Genomic DNA, 20,311 nt, shown 5'->3' with positions numbered 1-20,311 from the left:
TTTTACAGGTTCATGGAACAGCATCCGGAGATGGACTTCTCGAAGTGCAAGTTCAACTGAAGACAGGGAATATTATCGATGCATTCCATCGTGGAATCCAGGGTGGCTGTCCGTACTATTTTGTCACTGTGACGTCCCGATGTTCTCTGCACTCGTATCTCGATACACGTTCGCCATCGAATTTCCAGTCACGAAAGGTGGCACCACGATCCACGCAAGAGTCGGATCGTGCACACGTTAAAGGATACCATGGTTTTCTTGTCACAACGCTCTCGCTTCATACTTCCATACTTTCCTTTTCTCGTCCATCTCTGAACCACCATATATTTTTCATCACTGCTCTGCAGCAGAATCAGTCTGCACAAATGTATAACGTATGATTTACTTCTGTTTTTCGTATCTCGTTTCGTATTATTAAATAAAGAATGTAGAGAAAAGAAGAGATCGTCGACTGAGTCGTTTTTCTGTTCAATTTCGCGAGGATTATTCATCCCGTCATGTATAATAAACCGAACGATTACTCTTTATTTTATCGTCCGCTTGTATGAAATAGTCCATGTCATCGGTATAAAAGGCGATGTTGTACCAGTAGATAGAAAAAGAGTAATAAATGGTGTTCGCTATGTGTGAACAATGGCAGTCAGAATGATTACTCCGTCATTCGGAACGTCCTTATACTTAATCGCGTTAGAAGTACGGTGAATATTGTTCTTAACGTTATTACTAGTCTCTGGGGAAGTTAATGGCACTGAGTACGATAATTAGAGCCAAGCACTGGGGTGTCAATGCGCGAAGGTTTCAATTAATGTTATCGGTTTGTTTCATCACTCTGCTGATCCAACGAACATAGTTCGACAGTCTCGTGTATATCCCGAACTTTCCAAGTTTCCCACATCCCTCGCCGAAACTGGTGATGCCGAAGATGGTCCAGGGATGATCGGGTCGCCTGGGGTCCCGACAGAGAAGCGGGCCCCCGCTGTCCCCAGCGCAGGTATCTCTCTTCTCGTATCCAGCGCAGAACATGTTATCGGTGATCCCGTAGTCCACGTAGACGTCTCGACATGTTCTTGGGGATATTATGGGTATCTATAATGGAAAATGGACGATAAATTGAAGAGGAAAAAATATTCTTTAATCGACTTTTCGAGAGATCGTTTTACTCGTGAATATTAACGCGAATAGCGATAGGTGAACGTAACACACCCGAGCTTCGTAAAGAACATCCGTTCCAAAGTCATCCGTGACTCGCAGCTTTCCCCAGCCAATGATAGTGCACAGCTGGTTGGCGGGTAGAGACTGGTTAGGCGCTGGAAGACAGGCGATTCCTCTGGATGGTAATGCTGTTATGGCGACCGGAAGTCGTAGCATCGCGATGTCATTGTCCATCGTTTCAGCGTCGTACTCCGGATGTATCGTGACCGAATCCACCTGGAAGAAAGGGAAAATTAATTCGAGAAGATCAGAGGAAAAATTTCCTAAACGATTTATACTAAAGCGTAGATAAATTATGGAAGTGCATTTCAACTACATAAGATACCAAAGAATGTAGAGTATCCCTAGTACCAGAAATCTAGGAAATGTTAGCTAACAATAGATACCCTTAAATCCAATTCGGTGCCTTCCTTCACCGTCAAATCGTGCTCTCCGATGCGAACGTAAAGTCGCTTCCGGATACAGTGCGCCGCAGTCAGTACCCATCTCGGAGAGACCAAAGTACCACCGCAGAAAGCTTCCTGCAAAATGATTTCCCTTCAACGCTTAACTCGAATAATAATCAAATTCTAAACCTGGAAACACTCACGTGAAATCTGTTCAGCACTGCCACCTGCCAGGGCCAACTTCCGGGGATCGATGGACGTCCGCCAATGATCCTCTTGAACCGAGAAGGCAGAGAAGGCTTTTGAGTACTGCGTACTCCACACTTCCAAGTATGAGTATTCTTGTCGGGAATGAAGCTGTCCACCCTGTTCAAGTTTTCCTCGTTCAGTGCTATATCTACGAGTATACATGAGTACCACTTGGAAGAATCAAATGCAGTATGAAATTTACATTTGGATAATTACCGTCGTTGTCTTCTTCCCGGCTTCCACGGATTTTTCGATGAATCCATCTTTGGCAGAAGCTTCCCTCGACGTAGCAGTAGGCACTTTCCCTGATCATGTTGTGCCCACAGATCCCTGGCTTCTTACACCACCTGTGATCATTTAATCGGAAATTGAAGCATAGGAATCTTCGCAATTCGTCAAAGTTTATGGTATACTTTATTCACTTGTGACGTTGAGTGGTACACAGTGTCGTACAGGGTGACCATTTGCTCCATTTACCGTAATAACCTACAGATTGGTCATTTCCCCTCTGTCTCCCTTCTCTTGGTTCCGCTTCCTTCCTGGGCATCTAACATCGAACATTCGTGATAGTTATTAAGGAATTTGTAAGTCACACTTAAGTGACAGATGTAATAGGAATCCATGTATGACACGAATCGCGAATACCTGTGCGACCTGTATGACATGGAACTTGTCGTTCAGTCGATGGCCCCGTCGCTGATGTTGCTTGCACCTCCACCACCTGCCTTTCCTATTATGCTGACAGGTTCGCTCCTCCTACGCGAAACGCAAGACTCTGTCAAGCTTCATAAGCTCGAAAATGATAATCGCAACTGGGATAGCAATTTTCCAACTCACCTTAAGTACCGTGGTGCCGCATTTCTTCTTCACGCGACACCTCCTGACGCGATTCTTCGTGCAATGGCGATCGCATACGCTCCACTCGCTCCAGTTCGTGAAGTAGGACAGTTTCATGGATCCTGCGCATTCGTTTAGCTTATCGAGTGACACGAGAACGTGACTAGGACTGTTAAAACAGAGCTGAAGAGACACTCACGGTTCTTTGGTAACTGCTCCACAGCAGAACTCTGACCGGCCATGCGCTGCCAATCGGTGCCATTGTTCCCGTTGGTCACGAACGTCCCGTTTCCGCTCTAAAATTAGCAGAGAGAAACGCGTAATTAATCATCCACACCTGAAAGGGTGCACGCTGCCGTGACTGGTTCTAAGCGATTTTTTCCCCGCTAATAGGAATCTACATCGCCACGGAAATACCCACATTGCGAAATGTCATTTTTATTTTCGACCCATCGGCCGCAGCGTGTCGATAACGGTACGTAAATAAAACGTCATACGGTCCTGCGAGAGGAAAGCAATTCCCATCTGCAATACGCATCCGTCACGTAGGCAGATCGTTGCAAAAACCAGCCGAGATTAACGGCTGCGAAGCGAACTAATAGACACGCAGCGTATTAGCGTTGATGCGGCGCATGGACTGCAATTGAACGCGTTAAGTCCCAGCGATTTTCGTGACTCGTGCTGCGACCAGCAGCTGACATCTTATCTCAAATGAAAACTCATTCGTTCAGCAATTTTCTTGGATTAAAGGGAAGAAAAAAGGAAAAGAACTGGAAAGAAGGGTAATACGGCAACAACGCATTAACGCTAAACCTACCATGGTCGGTCAATTGACCGGTCAAGTGGTCAGTCGTGGTTTACGAAACAGAATGTTCATACAAGTACACGAATCTTGAAAGAACCGAAGAAAAGAGAAGGATGTAACGATATTAATCCTGTTACTTCTCTCATTGTCAGTCGTCATTTGTTAAAATTCCAAGGAATCGAAATTGACATTCGATTCACAGTAACTTAACGATACGAGGAATATTGAAAGCTTTGTCCGAGTTCTTCCTCTTAGACAATTATTTACTAAAAAATTCGCGTACAGAAACATTTAACCCTTTGCACTCGACGATTTTTTGGCTAGAGAAGAGTAGAAAATCAAAGATTCTCTACTAAGAAACTGACGATACTTTTTTAAGCGGTAATTAAAGAATTGTAGACTTATTTGATTTTAATACCTCGCACATTGTTACATCACATTAAATTTGATATATTAATTAATATCGATCTTCGAAATTTTATGAAACGGTGACTGAAGCTCACCTCTCGAGTGCAAAGGATTAAAAATTCCGTTACATCGATCCGCGAACAGTTAAGGGTGCCGTGGATAATAAAGGACCCGAAGAAGGTAGTGTGGTTAAAGTAATGGGTGATCCGTGACAGATTCGATATTAAATTTTATTAGTAAAACTGGCGTAGCAAAGAAACCGGCAATGAAAGATGTCGCTCGTTACTCGATCGTCTCGAGAACTCGGAAACGCAGGAAGAAACCGAACCAGTTGTCATCGGTTCGTGATATTTCGCAGTTGCATCGTGCCCGATTTTAACGACCCATTATTCCACGCGTGAACCACTCGTCGTACGTCAGCGAGGAACGGCGAAAAACAGGGGGACCAAGGAGAAGAAATGCAATGGAAGCGCGATCGAGTGCTCGGTGCGCGGATGGTTGGCCTGGAAGGCAGAAATCGTGGCAAAAACCGGCGAACAATTACTCGTTCTTAAGCACAGAGTTAATAGACCAGTCGTTGCTGACGTTGCCTGTCGACCGTCTCGGATATCGTGCAGCATTCCCCAAGGCTGTAACGATCAGCACGCGGTACTAAACTCAATTTGCCGGCTCGTAAATGGCACCGCGACGTAACCACCGGCGTCGTTGCTCAATGTCATCGTCGCGCTCTAAGATTCGGCCTTATGGAGAATTTTACGGGTGTCGTTACTGCGAATTATTCAAAATCTAGCGTGATCCATCGTGGATTATATGCAGATAAACTGGGATAGAATCTTCTGTATAAATCGGTCTTTTAATTTTCTCTCTACGTCGGCGTTGAGAAGATTGCTGGGAGAGAAGTGGTCGACGAACGTAGCCTCGTTGACCAATGAAAATGGATCTGGCACGCGTGGATCACACCCTTCCTCGATCCAGCCCACGATGCTCATTATCCTAGACAATGGTCGGGATAGATCCACGATGATGTTACCTCATCGAGGTCGACCGTCTTAAGAAACATAATATCGGACGTGAAAGAGCAAGCGTGCTCCGATAGGGCGATAAAGATGTACTTATTGACAGCGTTATGAATATAAATGTAAGTGGACCGGTAATTGTATATAATTGTAACTAGTCACCAATTCTGAAAAAGGTATCGTTCGGGAATGATCAGGCGTTGTGACGAAAGGAAATATCATTCGGTCAGTCGAGTCTGATTGTATTCCTTCTATCGTCTCGATGAAGGAGAACTGTCAAATTGGGATTTATCGCTAGGAACTATCACCCTTTAACATCTAAATAGAATCAGCTAGACGCAATGTATTTATAATAATTTAAAATGTTTTAATTTATACTACACGAAGGACTATTTCGTCAAGCAACGTACGTAATATGACAGGGATTAGGGCTAAAGCTGAAGACAAAATGACACAATCGCAAAAATACGATGAGTATTACGGATAGAAAAGTTATATTCAAGTTGCGATGACCCAATGAGGTTATTGGAAAAATTCGGAACGATAGATACGTAGTTGCTATGTCGGATTTTAAATGTAGGAATCGTATTAAGGAATTTAGGAGTTATCGAAAACGCGCGATATCTGGGATAGACATAGTCAGGATGGGCCGAATCTGTAAGAGTATTCGATAAGGTGGCGCGAAAGGTAAACACGTAACAAGCATAAGTTTCAAAATGAAGCTACGATTCGCTTCAATTTCGCGGCGCATGGATAGAGGGACCATCGCGGAAGACTATTAACACTTTGACTGCCACGTTGGTCATATATGACCGGCCATGGTTTATCCTGTGGTGCCACGGTGGTCATTGGTGACCTAGGTACTTATATGCTTTGAATAATAAAAATACTCGCATCCTGAGCGAAACTTGTGATTTCTGCGTGGCAGTCAAACGGTTAAATGACAGCTCCAGGAGCAGTCAGGAATAGAACGATGTGTGGTAAAGACAGAAGAATATCGGATCGAACGCAGTAAAGTAGAATAGGCCATTGAAGAGTAGACTTACTTAACCCAGCCATCTCCTCTCCTCCACTTACAGATGGTCGATTAAGAATTATATCCTACAGGGTGGTTCTTCCCAATTATCCCTCTAATTATCCTTGGTCGAGTTTGGGGACAGAAAAAGCGTGGGCATAATGGGACAATAGAATGATGTCATGGGACGTGCGAGGCGCGAAGGTGATCCTCTTTTTGCCAACTAGTTTTTGTGCAACTTTGATTTCTTCCACTCGTACAGATATGCGTGTAGTAACTGGTCCCATGTTCTCTCCACTGACCTAGATGATCAGCATAATTAACCAGTTACAAAATTTTCTCACGTCAGAGGTACACGCGTTCGTGGAAAATGGCATGCGAGCCAACAGCGTTCCTCGAAGAAATACTTTGGCGTCCGCGAAACGGGACGAAACAGCAGCGTAGTTGTCTAGGTCGACTCGTATTATTTTTCAGGGTAGAAGCACCGTGCAAACTCGATGCGACCTCGAGCGAAAGTTGATCGAACTCGCGGATTTCTGCAAACCCCAGTCCCGCCGGCGAATCTCGGAATCGTTGAACTTTACGACGTTGCTCGCGCGACAGTCGCGTTCGCTTCGTTTAAACGGGGTACAATAATTTCGTTCTTCCCTTGGAGTTTATGATCCGATTAATTCCGTCCGCGCAGGGAACCTCTTGAACCTATGCAATCCAAGAGTTCAGGGTTAACGATGTTCTCGTATCGCGCGATTAATTTCCTCGGCCCGTCTACGAAGGGAAACAGGTTCTCGCTCGATTTCCTTGCTCGTGACAAGTAGATCACGCCACGAATTTGCGCTCCTTCGTTTTCGCTTTACGACCATGACGAGTTCTCGCGTTATCTCACTGTTGAAATCGCGTTAAATTTCTAGGGGTGTGGGGGGCGAATTATTTTATAAAAGATCCCTTCAACGTCCACTTTTTCGTACTTTCCCGCCAAGAAAATTGCAAACTCGAAGCAGACATCGCTAATATTATTAGGATTGTTGCAACATCGATTCTGAAGAAAGGCAGGGGAGGGGGGCGAATTATTTCGCGGAAGATCCCCCCAACGTCCAATTTTTGCAATTCTTGGTATTTTCCCGCCAAGAAAATAGCAAACTCGAAGCGAACATCGCTAATATTAGTAGGATTGTCGCAAGATCAGCTGTAAAAAAGGGAGGGGGAAGAGAGCGAATTATTTCACGGAAGATTCCCCCAACGTCCAATTTTTGGTATTTTCCCGCTAAGAAAATTGCGAACTCGAAGCGAACATCGCTATTATTAGGATTGTCGCAACATCGATTCTAAAGAAAGAAAAGGGGGAGCGATCGAATTATTCCGCGGAAGATTCTTTCAACGTCCAATTTTTGGTATTTTTCCGCCAAAAAATTGCGATTTTCAAACAGACATCGCTAATATTATAAGGATTGTCGCAACACCAACTCTGAAAAAAGAAAGGGGGGTAGGGCAGTCGAATTATTTCGCGGAAGATTCCTCCAACGTCCAATTCTCGTATTTTCCCGCCAAGAAAATTACAAATTCGAAGCGGATATCGCTAATATTATTACGATAGTCGCAACATCCCGACGATGCTTACACCTGATCGCGACACCCCATAGAATTCGGAGACATTCGAAACACGAGAACGATGCGAGTAATCGTTGCGGGTCGAGATTCGTCGCTTCTTCCGCGACACGGCGGAGGAAGAAAAAGCAGACGGCTGGAACGGGAGAGGATGGTCTATACGGATACGTTCTGAGCAGAAGGCACGAGGAATTTGTATGCGCCGCGGTGGACATGGCCAAACTAGGCTGAAGTCCGCGGTGCCTTGCATCTCGGCGACGGATTGGCAAAAACCGCGTGCCACTCGCGGTCGAAGCGATTCCCGTTGGCCAGTGCCGACGAAAATCGTCGTCATTGACGATTTTCAACGAGAAAGCAAAGTTCGGAGGGAAGAGAAATTGGGGAAAAAATGGAATTTTATCGCGATTCGGCCGAGGACATCGCGATCGAAGGAGAGGCAGCCAGGACGTACGGAGAATTCCATGGGACCATGCCACGAATGATTCAATGGCATTACGTATGCAACTTTAATACCGTTTCGCATTCAAAGCATCCCTGAACGGCACCCTACCAAGACACATTCCAACGGTGCTCACCTGAGCGCGATCGTCTGTGCCTTATGCGCGTGTAACTGTACTTAACACTAGAAAGACTGAAACTTAGTATATACCTATATTGCCCAAAAGCAGTCAAAATGACTGCATTGTGAAAGAATAACTAATATGCAAAGAAATTTATTTAAAATTAATTTTTAATATTTTTTTATATTATTTACAGTTATATAACAGGTTATTAGTAAATATTAACAATAAAAAAGATAATTTATGCATTATTATTCGTCCAAGAACTGGCTCTAGACACTGCGTGCGATCGTCCTCTCGTTGATGCCCGCTCTCGATCGTCATGGAACGATCGAGAGCTATCGCGAACACAAAGTCGCCGCTATCAAAGTCGCCGACCGTCGGGGTTCGGGTAACGGCGACGGCTCTCTTACAATAATAAGAGTCATTTGATTATTTTAAATTTCCCAAGCAGTCAAAACGACTGTTTTTTGGCAATATAGATATAACACATACATATATACCTGAAATGAAGGAGGGGGGGGGAGGTAACTACAATTATGAATAAACGCATTTATATGTTGTACAAAAAGTCACAAAATTCTAAGAAATTGTATCATTGTATACATAATTTTTTTTCTACATGAAATTAAAAAGCAGTCAAAATGACTTGCTTGGGCAATCTAGGGTTAAGTACGAATGGCCGTTCATTTTGTGGAAATCGCGCGGAGAGACGCGACCCGATGCACTTCTCGGCTCATTCTCTGCCCGCGCTCGTTATGGTGGGAAATAAAGCGTGGGTGGCTGTTCTAACGAGCTCGCAAGAATTTACATTGTCCTTAAACCCTTTGGCTCCTATCGCTGAAAGCGGAACACGTGGGTACCGGCGTTGACTTCGCTCCGAGAACGATTTCCAAGTAGGCATCGCAGTCATCGAAGCTGGATCGTTATGCACGTTTATCGCTTCGTAGCCACATTTGTATCAGTTTCCCGAGTTATTCCAATTTTTCCGTGAGCGACGTTAACGATCTTCGAAACCGTGTTTCGCGATAGCTGTTCTACGAAAGGGTATAGTTAAAGTCTGGAGTCTGAAGCCTTCTTCGAACGTTCCAGGAAGGATTACTCGGTTTGTGGAAACGATGCAATTTACGTGGGCCGATACAAGAGTGTCTGTAATCCAATAGACGCGTGGATGAGCGGTCTTTTTCGCAGAAGAAGGAAAACCGAGAACAGGCTCGCGGTTTGATACAGACATGTCTCTGTGTCTTTCAGAAGCAGCTAGATCGGGGGTTATCGATTTTTGAGAGGCAATCGAAAGTCAGAGATCAAAGATGAACGAGATATTAGTTAATATACGTGTAACATTTAATGGACCAATTATTCTGTGAGCGAACGTAGTCGTTAACGATAGTTCTGCTTCTCGCCATTTACAGAGCCACCCCGTCTGAACCGATCCTCCCTCTCGCCATTACCAATCCAAAAAGCGCAATTACGGACTACCACGAGGTAGTCGGATCTCGAGGACGAGACGAAAGAGGAGGAAAAAAAGAAAATAGAGTAAAAGACTGGGAGTCGGATTGGCCATTTTCGCGGCGAGGGTCGCGGCGAGCCCGGTGGCGAAGAAGGGCCAGCAAAAAGGGGGTTGGAGAAAAAAGGAGGATCGGTGGCGAGCTGGGACAACGGCGATGGAAAGGGCCGACTCGACGGCCATGCCGAAGAAGATGGATAAGGTTCGGAAGCAATGACATTCGTTTCGCGGGCTGACGCCCCGACTATACCCTAGATGGTAGCGCGGCCGGTGTGTCCAACGTCCGAAAATGGCCGGTGATTTCTTCGCCGTGGCTACCGTGGATTTAATACTCGCGGCCGGTCGCGGCGATGGAACGCTCGCTATGGCGAGATCGCGGCCTGATTTATGTGCTCGTGCGCGCGATCCGAAGGCCAAGGTCCTCTGTCCACCTACTATGGTCAGGATGACGTCTGCCTGGCCGACGTCGCGTAAATCGTGCCGCGTATATTCGCTCCATGAGAATTCCGCGAACGGACGCCGCTGTCGCCGCGTAGGTCTGATTTTCCTTCGGTTAATCTGTGCCCGCTTTAATTGCCGTCGGTGAGTCTTTGCGGCGCGACGGTTTAAGCTGAAAAAGATTACACGCGAAGGAGACACGTCGCCGTTGCGCTTCGTGTCTGCTGCAACTTTGCTTCTGGCCTCCTCTTCGTCTCTGGTGTTTCACAGGCGACTTTCGAGCATTCTCTTCGCCAGATCTTAACAGTCGCGGGTAGCCTTAGACAGAGCCCTGAGATTATTTCGTAGGAATTAAATCCTACAGGACTTGGACCGCATTGCGTTTATATGACAGTTCATTTTGTGGGAGTAAATTGGGAGGTTAGGATGCTTGCGATTTTTAAATTGGAAATTTAGTAACAGAGGCAGTTAATATATAGATCCTTGGATCGTGATTATACCCCGGATCTGATCACAAGGTTCTAATCGACAGTGTACATTGGCAGGCTGTCTAACTGGGAAATAATTGCACGAACTCTGCTCACTAATTGTTCATACCACGCTGTCATCGTGTTAATAGTTGGTCCAATTTCCACTTACAAGGAGCGTGCAAGTCCTTCGGGTCGTCGATTTAGTTGAAACTTTGCAGGTTTGCAAATTTAGTCATCCAGTTCAAGACAATATATCATTATAAGGGCAATTACTCTTATTGCCTTAACCCCTTGACATACAAATAAAACGGAATTTGACGCGTCTGAACAATACTATTTAATAACGCACTGCACGGCGTCCATCAGAGATAGTTCTTGACGTCTCGGAAATTTCAAAGTCTACAATGGAACGTGAAATGAATGACGTCTTCCAGACGTCAGTGCATGTCAAGAGGTTAATTACAGATTTATTTCGAATATTTATCAAATGCTGTTGTGGCCTAATGGCGATATCCGAACATTCCCACGCTGGTGGCAATTTTCGAATGTTGTAGTTAGGCTACAATACCACTTGATAACTATCGATAACTATTCGGAAATAATCTCTAGTTAAGAATAATAAAGCTCTAATCACAAATATCTCAAAAACTATCGAGTAGTTGCCCATAAAATGGTACATTTTCTTGAACTGGGTCACTAAATCTACAAACCTACAAAGTTTGAACTCAATCAATGACTCAAAGAACTTGCACTCTCTCTGTTAGCTAAAGACAAATCAATTTCGAGCTATGTTCTCTACTCCGTCGATTTAAAACTCTATTATATCATACTTCTTGAGAACATCACGTGATACTTGCGTGAATAGTGAATATCTTAAGCAAAAACAGTGTCAATGACGACAGCGTCTAGTAGCCATATCCGTCACGTTAATAGTTTAATTTTTGCACACTCGTTTTCCACGAGTCATCTGTTTATCTCAACGTTGGTATCCGCAGACTCATCGTCGGTAGACGCTGGTCTCAGACAATGGCCGAAAAGCAAGGTATCCGAACCAAATATCAGCTTTAGGTCCTAATTGCTCGAATCGAGATTAGAGAAAGCGGTACAGAGACATCGCTATTTCCTCTGGAATAATTATGACCGTCGCAAATGAGGCAGCGAGAAAGCCAGAGAAGGCTGGTCCCGTAACAGCTCAGCCCCTTCAGTCTTTTTGGGTTGGGTCCGACCTGGTGCAGTCACGGTACGCTTGCAGCCCGGGTAAATGTCATCGGAGGCTTTTTAAACGAAGCGTGTAACAGCAGCGTGACTGGATCGCCACTGTTCTGTCACGTTACGCGACATTTGTTTAATGCACACGAGCAATTTGTATTCCTATTTATACGCCTCGCTATTCACCCGGAGCGAGCTCGCGCGTAGAAAGTGCCATTTTTCCTCGTTTCCCGCGATAAAATGGCGGCCGACCGGAATGGAATCGACGCGATCGAGTACAGTCGAAAAGCAATCGGAGGATCACCGTGCATCGTTCCACGACATTGCACGGGTCGTTTTACGCTCGCCTCCTCCGCGACGATTCAAAGGAACGGCTCTCGTCATGCGACTCTCGTCCCTTCCGCGAAGACGAGCAGCATTTTGCGAAAGAACGCGCTCGAACAACGTCTGCGGAGTAACGATCGCACTGTCCACCGATGGTGGTTTCCACTTCCCGAATGTGACACTCGTGCAAGTCTCACTGTCAACGTTTCTCAAATTTTTTACCCTCTTTCCTGGAATTTTCAGGGTTTCAACGTTCGATCGCATTAGGATTCAGAGTAAACGATCTTGAAATTTCTTTCACTCGTCTCTTTTATTTTTGCTATCAAATTTCTGCGGAATCTAAAAATTCGAATCATTTTGGAGATGGAGATGAAAGGAAGCTTTGGATCGTGGAAGAATTTAAAGGGGAAAGCGGAGGAAATTGGCCTTCGGATTTATGGGACGCGAATGGATCGGTTCCACGCGAGTTACGCAAGATGGCGGTTATCCGCGGGAAAAATGCGACTTTTAAATACTCGGCTCGTTTTACCGCGCTTTTGCGGCAATTTCCAGCCTCGGTATTATAAAGTCGTGAAGTTTATTATCGGGTAATTTGAAACGCAAACCTACGGAAGACAGTACTGCACCGATTGGAACCGGCCTGGAGTTTCTCTAGCCTAAGGTGCACGGCTGAATTTGCATCTCTTTGGTTTTACAAAAGCCTGCTCGTGCCCCTGACTATACCCACGTGGCTGTTTGTCGTGAGCAAACCGTGAAAGCGAAAGTACAGGGGAGTCGACCTATGCCGTGGTCCCTGTAAAAGACTTTCCAAATCGTTGCGTAATTTCCAATTTTTCTTCTCTCCTCCCGCTTCCATCGTGTTCACCACGAGGGAAGCGCACTCGTGGCCCGTTTGGAAAGGCGGAGAGGCAAAGAAGAAGAGGAAACACGGCGGACCACACGGATCACCTTGTGATCACTTAGCAGAACCAGTCCTCCAGCTCGGTGCTCGCTGTTAAGGGGCGATTTAACTCTTTGAGGCGGAGGGTTTTAAGACGAGAGAAGAGGTCGCACGGAAAATAGATGTCAAAGTAAATTACGACCGCTCTGAATGAGTTATTTTGTCAGCTGCGCGCGGTTTCTTCGCCGGGCTTGTCGATATATACCTAGATACAAGTTCTGTGTGCGAGAAATTTTTTCTCCGCTGAAAGAAAGGACGCTGATGGCTGTAGAAAAGTGTGCGAGATTTATAGAAGACACTCGTGGGGTCTTCGAGGTAGACGAGTGATTTATTCCGCAAAAAATTTTACGTTACAACCTCGGGAGATTAAATCGTGTTTCTAAATTGGAAAATAGATACAGGATTTTAAAGCGAACAAAGAGCTTTCAATTGCGCGAGTACACCGAGTGAGTTACGCACGCCTATCTACCGAATTGACTATGAAACGCGTGTTAGTCGCGTTTACGATAAATCGAATTCGATAGAATGGCGAGGAAGCTGCCGTGCCTGGTGTTATCTTATCGTCTATAGTTAGTGGACTAAAAACATTCCACTGTGCGTACAAATACCGCGAGTACCAAAATGGCGGAAGCGTCGTTTCTCTCCCGCCTTGTCTCATAAATCCTCATATTTATCCTTCCTGCAATATCTGACCAAGATTTTAAAACGAGGAAGGAAGCTTTACTACCGTAAACGGTAATTTGAACTGAGAACGAACGCATTTTTATATTTTATCGATACTCGTCTTCCGGGTTCGTCTATCGAACGCGTATTAGTCGATCGCGAGGATCTAAAAATTCTACCATCTCGCGTTACCTTAATACCCATATTTATGATCAAGGTAGAACGAAAAGTGTCTCGGCGTGCATACGTAAGTACCAAAAAGACGAAGCCCGTTTACCCCAGCGCGAGTTAATCTTCCTCGGGGCTGTCCGCGTCTTCCAGTCGATTTGCAAGGAAAAACGATAACACTGAGGTATCGCTTGGGCGTTTCTCGTTGGTACCCGGCACGCTAAAACGTGTCACGTGTCGGAAGAAAGTCGCCGAACGAGACTCCCACGGAATTTATTGGCCAGACAACGGTAGCGCGGTCGCTTCTTCCTCTTTGCTCCAGCGTGCATGTGCATCGCGTTTTCCATGCCTCTCCAGCCCTTGCTGTATCTCCGCGTCGCGCGATATCTTAATGCCGTGATGAGATCATCGCGTGATTTACTGTTTCCCTGGTGCAATGAAGAGCAGCACGCGGCTGTCCGCCCACTCGAGCGGAATCTAACGAAACGATTCCGCGACGCTCGTGCCTCCCCGCTCGGCCACGCGGAAATCGACCACTCCGGGCTCGAGTTTCCCGTGGATTGAACGGGTCGGTTAAAAATACGCGAAAAATCCACGTGGTACTCGAGATCGGGGTTCGGTTACGCGAGATTGGTGAGGCTCTCCGGCGAGTGGTTCAACGAGAGATCGCTCGGTCCCGTTGCAAGGGAAACGGTGTAAAAATAGTCCCTCTCGACGTGCAGGCTTCAGGCTCGTGCATTTGTTTTCGCGCCTCTACTGGTTACTCGATTACGTCGGCGACTGGGGATATTCTCTGCAAATGGAGCTCGATGTCATCCCTCGAACCTGATCGCTGTCAAGCTTTCGGGAACGTTTGCTTCCTCGTTGAGTTTGTGGAAACAGCGGTGAAATAATAAGCCATCGGCTTTTAAACGCGGTTTCTCGGTTCTTTCATCCCCGTGCCTAACTCGTTGCTGTCTGACATGGGAAATAAACGATTTCGCTAATAAACAGGGGGTACGAGTTTTTACGAAATTCTAATTGTTTCTTCTTGAGGAAGAATCGAGCGCCGAGCAGCCATCGCAAAATTGCGATTCATGGCGAGCATGACGATAAGCTCGGGTATGCAGTGTCGAGATTATGGTTGCAACGGTCATGACAGCGCATAGTTTGGAAACATCGTCGCACTTCCTTTTGGCAGCAGATTCGTCGATTTTGACAGACGTGACGATTGCTCGACGTTCTTTGGTAGTGGACATTAATACCAGGTGTTCATTACTCATCACGATTGCCAGACGATCCACGCAATGGCCGATTTTCTCCGATCGGAACGATCCTAGGGAGAAACGAAGGACGCGCGTTCTTCCTCCGCCGGTTTCACTCAATTTCGCCGCGGCTCAGTTCGGAAACTCTCCGACGACGTGCTCGAGAGCAACGAGAAAAGGTCGCTATTTCTGGCCGGCTATTAACGAGCCTTAATTCGCGGGATTAGTTCGAGTCGAGCGGCTCGAACCGTGAAACCATAAAGCTAGCCGTTAAGACGGGCCACGGCCGCGGATGCGGCGGTCACCTGCCCCGCTTTTTCAACGACACCCGTTAAACGCTCGTCTTCTTCTTGCACGCCTAGCGTCCGGTCCCCGTTTTACGGCCCCTGGTTATTTCCGAATCACAGCCGCGATTGCAACGCGGTCGTACCGCGAGTCTCGCGCGTTCTTTGGACGCGATCTTCGCTGCCATAATCGCGAATTGCTGGAGGGACGTAGGTTGACGATAACTGACATCGCGTTGCTAGGAAAGGATTGGACTTGTGGCGTCCGATTTATGTTCTCCGATCTTCGATTATTTCCGAATAGCAGTCGCCATTGCTATGCTGTCATTCCTTGTGGCTAGATCGATCTTAATTTTAACGCGATCGTTCTTGCTGCCATAATTGCGAATCGCTGGAGGGACGAAGGTGACGACGACTGTCATTGCGTTGCTACGGAAGAATTGGACTTCTAGCGTACGATTTATGTCCTCCGATCTTCGATTATTTCCAAATCGCAGTCGCCATTGTTATGCAATCGTCCCACATTGTAAACCGATCCTAATTTTCACGCGATCGTCTTTGCTGTCATAATCACGAATCCCTGGAGGGACGAAGGTTGGCGTCACATTGTAAACCGATCCTAATTTTCACGCGATCGTCTTTGCTGTCATAATCACGAATCCCTGGGGGACAAAGGTTGGCAATGATGTCATCGCATTGCGAGGAAAGGATTGAACTTTTAGTGACCGATTTATATTCCATAATCTTTGATTATTTCCAAATCGCAGTCGCCATTGCTATGCTGTTGTCTCTCGTTGCAGATCGATCCTAATTTTAACGCGATCACTCTTGCTGTCATAATCACGAATCCCTGGAGGACAAAGGTTGGCAATGACTGTCATCGCGTTCTTACGAAAGGATTAGACATCTAGCGACCGCTTTATATTCTCCAATTCTCGATTATTTCCAAATCGCAGCCGCCATTATTATGCTGTCATCCCTCGTCGCAGATCGATCCCAATTTTAATACTATCGTTCTTGCTGTCATAACCGTGAATCGCTAAAACAAGGAACGTCCGTGACGAGTATCGCTACTGTCAAAAAGATTGCGAAAGACACCTAGCATCTGACTTCTATAGCGTTTTATAACCACCGTTTGTTTTCAAATCACAATCGCGATTTAAATCTCCACGCAATCTTCTCTCAGTGCGTCACGCGCTTCGTGATTGAAACGAGACGCGAGTCACCGAAGGGACGAAGGCTGGTGATGAATATCGCAGGGGTTGCTCGAAATGGGTCGGTATTAGTTGTTCCGTGGAGAATGGGTCGCTGAAAGCAAGGCTATTTAGGGAGTTGTCGCGTGGCTGCTGGAAGGGTGGGTACAGACGGATGGTGACGAGTGGAGAGTTTGGAAATGCGAGTAGATGAAAGTGGAAGTAAAAGAGGGAGACTCTCGAAAGTGCTTTTTACAAAGGGATCGGTCTTTTGGCAGCTAATATTAGACGGTGTCTGAACGAACGAGGCAAGTACTAATATCTGTTATCGCTCCACGCTTTATTACCATTTGAACTCCGATCCTTGGGCAATTTCCTCGCGACGATTTCGGCTGACCTGATCAGTATCCTAATCTCTGGCCAAATTGATACAAATTTTTTACGTATAATATGCAATCACTGCCACGATTAGACCAATCAAACCGTAAACACGCGTTGTCAAAACGGCATTGTTTACCAGTGACGTATCACCAATTCCTCGGATACGGGCAATTGAAGACGTATCTCCACCGATTAAATTAATCTTTTGACAACAGCCAAACATAAATTTCTATAAATCCATAAATCCATAAAATGCTTGACAAAATTAATTTTCTTCGCGAAATAGACGGAGAAGTGGAATTATTTTGAAATCTTCTAGCGGGATCCACGTGTTTGACAACGAATAGCCACCCCCCTCCCCCCTATCTAAAACAGCGGCACCCTTCAGTTAGACACGAGCTTCTATAAATCCATAAATCCATAAATCCATAAAATGCTTGACAAAATTAATTTTCTTCGCGAAAGAAACAGAGTAGTGGAATTATCTTGATATCTGCTAGCGGGATCCACGTGTTTGCCAACGAATAGCCCCCTATGTAAAACAATGGCGCCCTTCAGCCAGACAGGAGCTTCTATAAATCCATAAATCCAAAAATGCTCGACAAAATTAATTCTCTTCGTTCAAGAGACGAAGAAGTAGTGGAATTATCTTGACATCTCCTAGTCGGATCCACGTGTTTGGCAACGAATAGCTCCCTATCTAAAACAGTGGCACCCTTCAGTCAGACACGAGCTTCTATAAATCCATAAATCCATAAAATGCTTGACAAAATTAATTTTCTTCGTGAAAGAAACAGAGTAGTGGAATTATCTTGACATCTGCTAGCGGGATCCACGTGTTTGGCAACGAATAGCTCCCTATCTAAAACAGTGGCAGCCTTGGAACGTTTATGATCACGGGTGCATTCGGGATCCATTACTCGAATTCTCGAGCTGTGTGTCCATTTCATTCAGCGGTCGTCTGTCCATTCCACGTTCGTAAATTTCATCGGTGGTTCTCGCCGGATCCCTCCGTGCCCGTCTGTCCCTTGAATTTACGCTGCACAGGGCTCGGAAACGCTCGGTAAAAGTGGCCGCGTGTTACGACTGGCCGTATTCCAGCTACCACTTGGACGATTCGATTCTACGCTTCCTCGTACACTGGAGGAATTTACGGCGTGATCGTCGGGACTCGATTAATGGCGCGTCCGAATGGCACATGTACTCCTGACACATTCGTCGTTAAGTTTGATTAGATTCGCGTTAAATCTCGGTTCTGTCAAACCCTGCCGACCTTCTCTTCCCGCGAACACGAGACGTTCTGAGAAATAACTCTAATACGTCCTAGCAATTTGTAGAGGTTCCTCGTTCTATGAGAAATGACGATGATGGTGGATGGTGAGTTTGATGCTGATTCTAGACCTAACTTCGAGAACCTGTCTCTAGATAATCTACCGATTGATTCACCCGTTGTGGTCCTATGTCGAGCGTCACTCGACACAGTGTTTGAAATAAGAGAAAACTCTTTTCCTGGGAAATGGAAGCGTCTATTGTTAACACTTTTATTTTGTACAAAGCATTTACTGTTAATTAGAGCAATAAGATTTCGCACATAAAGTTGGAGAAGAACTTTTGCTGAGACTTGTTGGGGACTTAAGTGTATCAATAAAAACAGGACGACTATTATTCAGCGACAAGGAACAGCGATTAGATGGAATATTGCATATAATTACACTGCATCTATAGCGTAAACACAAGGATTGCACAGTATGTTTAAATCGAAAAATTCTTGGTGGCAGAAGAGAGAATACATATATATGCGAAACCTGTGACAGAAAACCGGGATTGCAAGTCGGAGAATGTTTTAAACGCTGTCAAGCCATGGTAAATTACACCCATTCATAAATACGTTGCGTTAGTAAAATGTTTTCCAAAGTAAACGGTGTTAAACGGATGAGCGATTGACGAAATCCGTGCAGATAGGTTGGGATGAAATTGCGAATGCAGCGCAGGCAAAGGATTAACACTTAGTTCCTCGTAACGCGAGCGTTATTCTTCGAACATAGCGTACATACTTAGAGCGAAATAATTAATACCATGTCCTTTAGTACCGATAATACAAATCTTGCAACGAGTTTACTGCGTTTCAAATTCGATTAGCAGGAACGACAGTTGCCGCAAGGAGAGATAAGAGACCGTGGTACGAAACGTCTGACAACGATACCTGGAACCAGTCGCCAAAAATGGCAGTCGAGCGAAATTCCCGCCGGTGACCATTTCCGTTCCCCGGTCGAACTTTAAACGCCACACGGCGAAAGTTTTTAATCGGGAACCCGTAAGACTGGTGATATCAAGAGTAGATAAAGGGGAGCGACATTAGCGGCTAATGAGTGCGATAATTCAACGCTGATGGCGAATTGGAGGAAAGACCGTGTCTCCGGATACGTTCATCGGCAGCGCGACCGCTCGCGAGAGGGCGCTCGGTAAACACGAGCCGGCGGTCGTTTCGCGGGAATCGTTAAATCGGTCGTGCGGAGAACGAGTCGCGTTTAATACGCAATATTAATGAGAGCAGTTCTTTGTGCGCCGGCAAGTTATACCGGAATAACTCGTTCCGATAGGTTGCCACTTCTCGCTGAACGATTGCTAAAGCCACGAGTAAAGGTACAATGTCACGCGCGTTGCACGCCAATTAATATCCTCCGTTGCGCGTATTTTCCTGGCAAGCGGTCGGATTCCGAGGAGGAAAGAAATTTCCGCGAGTTCTCGTCGAGTCGCTACTACGCCAGGATGAGTCGCCTCGAGTGTCGTGAATGGCCGCCGTGGCTGCGAGTAAGGGCACAGCGTTTCACGCGTGGAGCGTATCGATTAATATCCTCCATCGCGCGTATTTTCCTGGCAATCGATCGGATTCCAAGGAGGAGAGAAATTTCCGCGAGTTCTCGTCGAGTCGCGATGAGTCGCCTCCGAGTGTCGTGAATGGCCGCGAGTAGAGGCACGGTGTTTCACGCGCGGAACGCCTCGATTAATGCCCTCCGTGGCGCGTAATCGAGTTCCTAGGAAGAAAATTTTCGTGGAATCTTCATTGAACGTTGCTCGATTCGCGGCGAGGATAATGGATCGCTTCGACGTGTCACTGGAAGCGGAGGATAAATCAACCTTTCCATGTCACACTCGAGCGGTACAATTGGAATCGTTAACCGACTAACAGCGACGTCGAGGAATCCGTTTCTCGCGGAATGCTAATCACCGGCCAACGATCTTCACCGTTCCTGCGGACAATGGAACGACGGGTCGCGCGGAATACGAAAAGAAAGGTGGAGGGAAAGCGACGGCCGAGGGTGAGAAAGAAGGATCGACGAAGATTCACGGGTGATGACAACGGGATCGTGATCGTGGACGGTCGAGAAAACCAGGGAAA

At 46.0% G+C, this 20,311-nt stretch overlaps 2 protein-coding genes across 2 annotated transcripts in view; one reads left to right on the top strand and one right to left on the bottom strand.

Annotated features, from left to right (window-relative positions):
* The window catches only part of nudC (nuclear distribution C, dynein complex regulator), a 98,111-nt gene extending 98,024 nt beyond the window's left edge, over window positions 1-87 (top strand). The window contains exon 7 of the mRNA XM_017910754.1: window positions 9-87. Coding sequence (XP_017766243.1) covers window positions 9-60 — 52 coding nt within the window. The 3' untranslated portion in view covers window positions 61-87. The remainder of the gene's footprint in view (window positions 1-8) is intronic.
* A 692-nt stretch (window positions 88-779) lies between these two features.
* LOC108555209 (coagulation factor VII) overlaps window positions 780-20,311 on the bottom strand; it is a 28,493-nt gene continuing 8,961 nt past the window's right edge. Inside the window, exons 3-11 of the mRNA XM_017910753.1 lie at window positions 2,884-2,980; window positions 2,685-2,806; window positions 2,493-2,603; window positions 2,270-2,394; window positions 2,064-2,194; window positions 1,802-1,995; window positions 1,599-1,733; window positions 1,204-1,428; window positions 780-1,086 (exon numbers count right to left, since the gene is read on the bottom strand). Coding sequence (XP_017766242.1) covers window positions 799-1,086; window positions 1,204-1,428; window positions 1,599-1,733; window positions 1,802-1,995; window positions 2,064-2,194; window positions 2,270-2,394; window positions 2,493-2,603; window positions 2,685-2,806; window positions 2,884-2,980 — 1,428 coding nt within the window. The 3' untranslated portion in view covers window positions 780-798. The remainder of the gene's footprint in view (window positions 1,087-1,203; window positions 1,429-1,598; window positions 1,734-1,801; window positions 1,996-2,063; window positions 2,195-2,269; window positions 2,395-2,492; window positions 2,604-2,684; window positions 2,807-2,883; window positions 2,981-20,311) is intronic.

The sequence above is a fragment of the Eufriesea mexicana genome, unplaced genomic scaffold (assembly GCF_001483705.2).
Source record: "Eufriesea mexicana isolate 0111107269 unplaced genomic scaffold, ASM148370v2 scaffold143, whole genome shotgun sequence".
NCBI classification, from domain to species: Eukaryota; Metazoa; Arthropoda; class Insecta; order Hymenoptera; family Apidae; genus Eufriesea; species Eufriesea mexicana.
This window is presented reverse-complemented; position numbering and strand designations above follow the sequence as displayed.